The following is an 8,596-nucleotide window of genomic DNA, read 5'->3' on the forward strand; positions in this document are numbered from 1 at the left end:
CTTGTGTACTATATGTTCATTTTTTTGTTCTTCCTTGTCATTCATTAATCACCTTCACTATATTTTTTTTAGCTATGATAAAGAGACTTCCAGTCTTGCATTGAATGTTCAGGCATTTTAGGGTCCATGAAGGGAGGGGTGTGTTTGTTTGGGTTGGTTTCAAATATCAACACTGTTCAATGATTATCAGAAATCGCTTACTGCACCTTTAAATGTCCGAAAACATTACAATCAGTTTGCACTTAATATTCTTTAAAAGGAATTCATTTTTTATATTTTTTAAGTGTTTTTTTTTTTTTTTTTTCCCACAAGTACAAAAGTATGCTAATGTGTACTTCTTTTTTTCACAGCGGTCTAGAATAAATGTGATTATTTACTCTTTTTAGGATATTTAGGAAGAAGAGAACAGATTGACCTGTTGCTCCGGTGGATGTATCAGTGCATTTGCCATGTTTGAGTCCAGCAGAAGCACACGTAAGCCCACTAGAGTATATCCATTCTGTTTGATAATGGTGAGAATTTTACCAAAGCAGTGTCTCCAGGCTCCAGGCTTGAACAGAGCTAGAGTCAAAAGTGGATCTGGGCCTGTAGAGTACAGAGGGAGGAAGCTGAAAGAAAAAGCCATGAAAGACAGCTTTAAAAAGGACATGTTCTGAGAAGACATCACTTACCCACTGTCATGTAACTGTAAAGCGACTGACTTCTGAGACCTGAGGGTTGTCAGAGATTGACAAGTCAGTTCCCAGAGCACATGGGAGGGTAAAATATATATTGGCTTGGTTCTGTACATACCAGGAGTGTCAATGTGATGAAGTGGTAGGAATTTCAATGATGGACGACTGCTGTGATCTGAAGATGAAGATGCTTAAGTTAAGTAAACGGCATTTGGAGCAAAACTAAAAAGATCATCCCTACCAGACTGGTGTTACTGTAGTTGAATCCTCACCGGGGACCAATTCTACCTCCGAGAAGAAGAGGCAGGTCTGTCTGAAAGCAGTCTCAGGAGTGGGGGACATCAATACTTGCAGGTTTCCTGGGTAATTTTGTGGTAAAAGTCTACGTAGGCTGATGAATGCCCTCACCCTCCTCAGAGCCAAGACCAGGGCAGGGGTGGATGTCAAGCTCTGCACACTGCTCTGCCACTCTCTGTCCCCAATCTCAAAAGGACTCAACTCTTGTGCCTGTCGCTGAGACAGCTTGGGCTCCCACTTCAATGCCAGCAACTCAAATCCATCTTGTCCAGCTTGTACAAGGAAAAAGTAGATTTGGTAGCCAGATGCTGAAACTTAGTGATTTACTCAAGCATGTACACAGGTACTTATGTGAAGGTATAGATTTAGGTCAGGGATGTCCAGTCCTCCTCCTGGAGGTCCACTTTCCTGCATAGTTTGGCTCTAACACATCTACCTAGATGTTTCTAGTGATACTGAAGATCTTGATTAGCTTGTCCAGATGTGTTTAATTAGGATTGGAGATAAACTCTGCTGGAAGGTGGCCCTCCGTGAGAAGGACTGAAACCTCTGTTTTAGGTAGAGTTTATGTACCTGCTTCATCTCCCCTGAGAACTTTATGAAGAAAGCCCATTTCATTCTTCATGATGTTTTGACCAGTTAATGTGAGAACCACCACCTGCTCTACATCTGGCCAAGAGGGATACATGTGTTTGGACAGGACCATGTGGCTACACTCTGGCACTGTCCACATGAGCCCACCTGTAGGTCATCATATAAATGTCAAAATACACTTGGGTGGTAATAGGGTAAATTATGAAAACGCAATGTAATGTCTGTACCCAGAACTTTGTGGTGGGTTTTAGAGTAGGGTACAGTGTGAAAGCAGACGTGTGGACCAACAACATCTGTGAATCTTGCACAGATTGATCCAATAAGGCCTTGTGCAGCAAGCTCATTCATCAAACCTTTATCAGGAAAAGAAACGGGACATTTAATACTTGGAGCATTTTTGTACAGCTATACGTACAGTAAGTGGCTGGCACGATATGTGCTATCCTGATGCTTTACCTATCGGCAGTCTGGAACAGTGTCTAACTGCACTTTCTCTCCTCATGAGCAGCACAAGACAATGAGAGGACAGCTCAACCTGTTCTCCATCCAGCAACACTGTGGGAGCATGACAGAACGCTGTAACCTAACAGAGACAGACAAATGCAATCAGCGTCAATGTCATGGTAGTGTCCCACTCTCAGTTTCAATATATCTCTGTACTAGTACAGGCTCACGGTTGGGTTTATTCACCTGCTTGGTGGTGAGACCCAGAGATTGAGCTTGTTTCATGGAGATCTGTGTCCTTTGAAGTCCCAACAGACTGAAGCCTGTCTTTGCACATGCAGATAGTATATAGCTATAACAGCATGGTCCAACCACAGGAGACACAAGGAGAAATATATCCGCTGTATGGGGGCAAAGGGAAAAGGGGTAGAAAGTTTGACTTATTAGATGTTAGAAATTACAAAGTTTTTATTTTCTAGTCACCTTTCACGGTGGCACATAAAGTTGCTGGAGAAGATGTCAGGATTTGGGATCTTTTTCCTCGGTCACCCTCCTTTGAGTCCTTAACCCTGATAAGAATGATAACTAGAGTCAGCAGGTAGTTCAAAGGAACAGTTTGCCCCAACATGAAAATTCACTCATCATTTACTCATATCATTCCAAACTTGTATGATTTTCTTTCTTCTATGAAACACAAGAAGACAGAATGAAGATTTTGAAGAATCTTTTTATCTGTTTTTGTTTATATTATGCAAGTCAAAAGAACCCAAAACTGTCAAGCTCCTAAAAGCATAGAGTGAAATGATACAACTTGAACTTCTGAAGCGAGATGCTCACGTTATATGATGAAATGTAGATGTAAATGTATGTAAATGACTCAATTTAAATCAAAATCAGCCCACACACACATATAGACTACATCAGATATCAATTGATGTCTCACCACACACATATCATGTTTTAGGTTTGAACCGCCATATTAAATGTAATCCTTTGATTAAAGTTTTGATTTGAAAGTGAATATAAAGACTTAAATTTCAGCATGTTCATTATACTAAGTGATCACGTTGCTTCAAAAGACTTAAATATCAGCCAAATTGTATGGATTAATTTGATGCTACTTTCATGTCATCTTTGGAGTTGAAGGTTTTGCTCCCATTGATTTTCATAATATAGACAAAAGCAGCTGAAGACAATTATTCAAGTTTGGGATGACAAGAGGGTGCGTAAATGATAAAAGAAGTATTAAAGGAACACTCCATTTTTTTGAAAATAGGTTCATTTTCCAACTCTCCTAGAGTTAAACAGTTGAGTTTTACCGTTTTCGAATCCATTCAGCCGATCTCCGGGTCTGGCAGTACCACTTTTAGCATAACTTAGTATAGTTCATTGAATCTGATTAGACCGTTAGCATCTCGCTCCAAAAAATGATCAAAGAGTTTCGATATTTTTCCCATTTAAAACTTGACTCTTCTGTGATATGATATTACGCAGCGTCTGTGACCCCCTGCTTGCACAGGGAGCGTTCCTTGCAACCATGGAGACATTTGTGAGAGCGCTGCATAATATCATTGCGCCTGCTGCACCCATGGTACGGCAGCAAAGTTCTTTAATTATGACACTGGAATGAGAGTATAGTTCCTAGCCATATCGGGCTAGAAAATTGCAACTTTTCATTTTCCGTCGGTCTTAGTACATGATGTAACTACAGAAGAGTCAAGTTTTAAATAGGAAAAATATCAAAACTCTTTGGTCATTTTTTTGAGCGAGATGCTAACGGTCTAATCAGATTCAATGAACTATGCTAAGCTATGCTAAACGTGGTACAGCCAGACCTGGAGATCGGCTGAATGGATTCGAAAATGGTAAAACTCAACTGTTTAACTCTGGGGGAGTTGGAAAATGATATATTTGAATATTGAATATAAAATGAATATTTTCAAAAAAAGTGGAGTGTTCCTTTAAGATGCTAACATTCTATGATACTAACATTGACAGGGTGTTTTTTGCTATTCTACCACCAAACCACAAGCAGAGCCCCAGATGTACAAGACTGGCAAGACGGGGTGAGTAGAGCAGGATCTGGTCTTGACTGTGATGGTACAGGGCGTTGATGGATGCTGGATCTGTCCGCCTTGCCAGCTGGGGGTCTGATGGCCCTGTGATCTCCTGCCACACTGAGTTAGCGTGAGGACCCCGGAAAGCCACAGTGAGCACTGGCTCTCCCTCGCTATGCATAACTGACTTGCAGACTAGAAGACAGGATATGCATTAACCCATGCGATTTGTACATGTTGTGTAATTATGGTGGGAGATATGTACCTGCAAAGTTTGTCAGTAGCTCTTGGAGTGGGTAGAGGAAACGGACACCACATACATCTAGACTTGATCTGCACATAAGCTCAAGTGTGTGATGCATTGCCAGTGGGTTAAGAAACAGTGCCCTGCCTATCAGAACAAGTGCCGTCTGAAAGCAAAAAATAAAAAATACCCATACAATACAAAGCTATATTCAGCTATGGAAAAAATTAAGAGACCACTTAACATTGATTTCTGAACTTGAAGTGGTCTCTTAATTTTTTCCATAGCTGTATGTTAACTGAAAGGTAAAATGGCATTTTCAAAAGACTCACTCACCTCAGTATGACACTCTTGAGAATTTATGGCTTCTGCCCTTTGACATTTTTGGTCTTCGGTTTCCAGAGTTTGCCAGTAGAATCCTGGGATTATACTAAAGGCCTTTTTAACAGCCTGAAACAAAGTGCATTAAGGAATTACAAACCCGATTCCAAAAAAGTTGGGACACTGTACAAATTGTGAATAAAAACAGAATGCAATGATGTGGGAGTTTCAAATTTCAAAATCTTATTCAGAATACAACATAGATGACATATCAAATGTTAAAACTGAGAAAATGTATCATTTTAAGGGAAAAATAAGTTGATTTTAAATTTCATGGCATCAACACATCTCAAAAAAGTTGGGACAAGGCCCTGTTTACCACTGTGTGGCATCCCCTCTTCTTTTTGTAACAGTCTGCAAACGTCTGGGGACTGAGGAGACAAGTTGCTCAAGTTTAGGAATAGGAATGTTGTCCCATTATTGTCTAATACAGGCTTCTAGCTGCTCAACTTTCTTAGGTCTTCTTTGTCGCATCTTCCTCTTTATGATGCGCCAAATGTTTTCTATGGGTGAAAGATCTGGACTGCAGGCTGGCCATTTCAGTACTCGGATCCTTCTTCTACACAGCCATGATGTTGTAATTGATACAGTATGTTGTCTGGCATTGTCATGTTGGAAAATGCAAGGTCTTCCCTGAAAGAGACGATGTCTGGATGGGAGCATATGTTGTTCTAGAACTTGGATATACCTTTCAGCATTGATGGTGCCTTTCCAGATGTGTAAGCTGCTCATGCCACACGCACTCATGCAACCCCATACCATCAGAGATGCAGGCTTCTGACCTGAGCGCTGATAACAACTTGGGTTGTCCTTGTCCTCTTTAGTCCGGAAGACATGGCGTCCCAGTTTTCCAAAAAGAACTTCAAATTTTGGTTTGTCTGACCACTGAACAGTTTTCCACTTTGCCACAGTCCATTTTAAATGAGCCTTGGCCCAGAGAAAACGCCTGCGCTTCTGGATCATGTTTAGATATGGCTTCTTTTTTGACCTATAGAGTTTTAGCCGGCAACGGCGAATGGCACAGTGGATTGTGTTCACCGACAATGTTTTCTGGAAGTATTCCTGAGCCCATGTTGTGATTTCCATTACAGTAGCATTCCTGTATGTGATGCGGTGCCGTCTAAGGGCCCGAAGATTATGGGCATCCAATATGGTTTTCCGGCCTTGACCCTTACGCAAAGAGATTGTTCCAGATTCTCTGAATCTTTGGATAATATTATGCACTGTAGATGATGATAACTTCAAACTCTTTGCAAGTTTTCGCTGAGAAACTCCTTTCTGATATTGCTCCACTATTTTTCGCCGCAGCATTTGGGGAATTGGTGATCCTCTGCCCATCTTGACTTCTGAGAGACACTGCCACTCTGAGAGGCTCTTTTTATACCCAATCATGTTGCCAGTTGACCTAATAAGTTGCAAATTGGTCCTCCAGCTGTTCCTTATATGTACATTTAACTTTTCCGGCCTCTTATTGCTACCTCTCCCAACTTTTTTGGAATGTGTAGCTCTCATGAAATCCAAAATGAGCCAATATTTGGCATGACATTTCAAAATGTCTCACTTTCAACATTTGATATGTATCTATATTCTATTGTGAACAAAATATAAGTTTATGAGATTTGTAAATTATTGCATTCCTTTTTTATTCACAATTTGTACAGTCAGTGTCCCAACTTTTTTGGAATCGGGTTTGTATATAGAATAATGTCTCAATAACTGTAAACAAATTGGATACATAAATCATATAAAACCTCTATATTTTGGTTGACAGAGATGAAGCAGTCCAGGTAAGATGAGGGCACGTGGACATGTGTAGGATAGGCCTGTTCCTCCAGCAAATGATTAAGCTGAGGTACCCAGAATGCAACAGTCTTCAATGACGTCTGAGCAAAAAACTTGCAAACTCGCCTATAAAACCTGCTCTCGTCCTTTTCCACCTCCCCAATCTGTGAGGAAAAAATATCAGATTCCATTATAAACTTGAATAATAGTCAATAAAGACCTTATTTTTAAAATAATATTTGGCCTACACGGAATCTTTTGAAGTGTTTGCAAGTGGGAAATCTGCAGAAAGCATTGTTAAATGAGCCAAATATTTTATTTATAAGAAAAATATGCTGAGGATTATGTTTAGAACTCACCCTGGATTTCCTACAGTCATCTTCGAGAGACATGGCGCAGATGTACAAGGCCAAGCCATCCTCCCTATAAAACTGCTGCAGCCCAGCCACCCAGAAAGGGGCATCAAGCTTGTTACCTTTTCTATTGCTGTTTTTGGGATCAGTCTATCACAGAACAGGTAACAGAGAGATGAAATGTAACATAGCATGTCAAATATTTTTTCACTGCCAAAAATAAGACGACATACCAAAGACAAGAACCAAGCTATGAGTGCATTGTAAACATGTGACTTGATGAAGACTGAATCCACTGTCTGTGCTTTTCTCTGCATTCTTCCAGCCACCAACCCAGGACTGGACAAGGACACAGTCAGCAGCAAACATTCCTTCATCTGTAGATCCGCAGGTAGGGTGTTCACTGAGGGAAGGTAGGATGCTTCCTAAGGGGAGTGAGTACAGCTAATGTGAGTACTCTAAATATGAAAACTACCTTTTATATAAAATTTTATAGATAATCTGCCAATAACTCACAGGTTCATAAAGAATATCAGTCCTCTCAGCAGCTTCCTCGCTGTTATTAGCAGAACGTTGAGGTCTGAATGTTTGCAAGAGCTTCAGATCCTTCTGCCATCTGACTTTATGACTTTATGTGCATGGTCATACAGTTATTATTACATTAGTTTATGCATATTTCTGAGAGTGAAGAAAATGTATGAATACCTTGTACCTTTGTTTGTTTTGAGCAGCTGGGATGTGAGAAGAATTCTGATTATGTTGGTCATATTCTGCAGTAGAACAGCAGACATTGACCTGCTGAATACCAGGTTCACTGCAACTAGTTTCAAAATCATGAAGCTGTTTTTCCTTTATGATTTTCCCTGAGGAGTCTTTCTGCCTAGCCTCAGCAAAATCCTGTGAATTTCTGCAGCTCCCAGATATCTCTACCACACTTTGATTTGACTGTCTGGTGTTTTGGAGTGATAAAATCTTCCCAGCAAATTCTCTATAAATGAAAAATAAACATGCGTTATGACTGAGCTTATGAGATGTAGTGGGAATATATTTTACTGTACATCAGCCATTCATTACCTGAAATATAATTAATTATAAGATTTATCATTTATGTGATCGCTTACCTTTTCTGCCGCTTTGCTTTTGCATTTGTTTTAGTCTTCCTCTTAGTGGAGCTCATTTCCGTTTCCATGTTTACAGGACTTACGACACTGTTACTCTGGCTAATGGCTGATTGCTTTGTTTGAAATGTGTTGTTGCGCAAGTCAATATATATGGTGGGAGACTCTTGATAGAGTTGTAATTTTGCTGAGGTCTCTCTGAAGTCCTTCACCTGTCTCCCAGCATATCTAGGAAAAGTCACAGACACATTTAACCTGCCGTGTGGAAATCTGTAAACATGAGAATATACACTATTGTTCAAATGTTTAGGGTCTGTAAGATTTTTGAATGTTTTTGAAAGAAGTCTTTTATTTATTTGACCAAAAATACAGTGAAAATGGTGTAAAATATTATGAAATGTTATTACAATTTAAAATAACTGTTAAACTGTTTAAAATTAATGTTAATATATTTTAAAATGTAATTTATTCCTGTGATGTCAAAGCTGAATTTTCAGCATCATTACTCCAGTCTTCAGTGTCACATGATCCTTCAGAAATCATTCTGATATGACGATTTAATGTTTTACTGCTTAATATTTTTGTGGAAACTGATACATTTTCTCAGGATTCTTTGATGAAAAGAAAGTTCAAAAGATATGTATTTATTCGA

General features: G+C 39.6%; 1 protein-coding gene across 1 annotated transcript in view; it reads right to left on the reverse strand.

The window, feature by feature from the left end:
- Positions 1-7,617, reverse strand: part of LOC137004667 (dynein axonemal assembly factor 8-like) — a 9,305-nt gene extending 1,688 nt beyond the window's left edge. Inside the window, exons 1-17 of the mRNA XM_067365224.1 lie at positions 7,532-7,617; positions 7,343-7,454; positions 7,060-7,251; positions 6,833-6,976; positions 6,443-6,637; positions 4,647-4,760; positions 4,332-4,476; positions 4,000-4,261; positions 2,493-2,578; positions 2,256-2,410; positions 2,022-2,148; positions 1,793-1,918; positions 1,545-1,712; positions 947-1,243; positions 793-849; positions 672-710; positions 416-585 (exon numbers count right to left, since the gene is read on the reverse strand). Of these exons, the coding sequence (XP_067221325.1) occupies positions 416-585; positions 672-710; positions 793-849; positions 947-1,243; positions 1,545-1,712; positions 1,793-1,918; positions 2,022-2,148; positions 2,256-2,410; positions 2,493-2,578; positions 4,000-4,261; positions 4,332-4,476; positions 4,647-4,760; positions 6,443-6,637; positions 6,833-6,976; positions 7,060-7,251; positions 7,343-7,454; positions 7,532-7,617 (2,475 nt within the window). The remainder of the gene's footprint in view (positions 1-415; positions 586-671; positions 711-792; positions 850-946; positions 1,244-1,544; positions 1,713-1,792; positions 1,919-2,021; positions 2,149-2,255; positions 2,411-2,492; positions 2,579-3,999; positions 4,262-4,331; positions 4,477-4,646; positions 4,761-6,442; positions 6,638-6,832; positions 6,977-7,059; positions 7,252-7,342; positions 7,455-7,531) is intronic.
- Between the last annotated feature and the right edge of the window lie 979 nt (positions 7,618-8,596).

This window comes from Chanodichthys erythropterus, chromosome 3 (genome assembly GCF_024489055.1).
Source record: "Chanodichthys erythropterus isolate Z2021 chromosome 3, ASM2448905v1, whole genome shotgun sequence".
Classification (NCBI taxonomy): Eukaryota; Metazoa; Chordata; class Actinopteri; order Cypriniformes; family Xenocyprididae; genus Chanodichthys; species Chanodichthys erythropterus.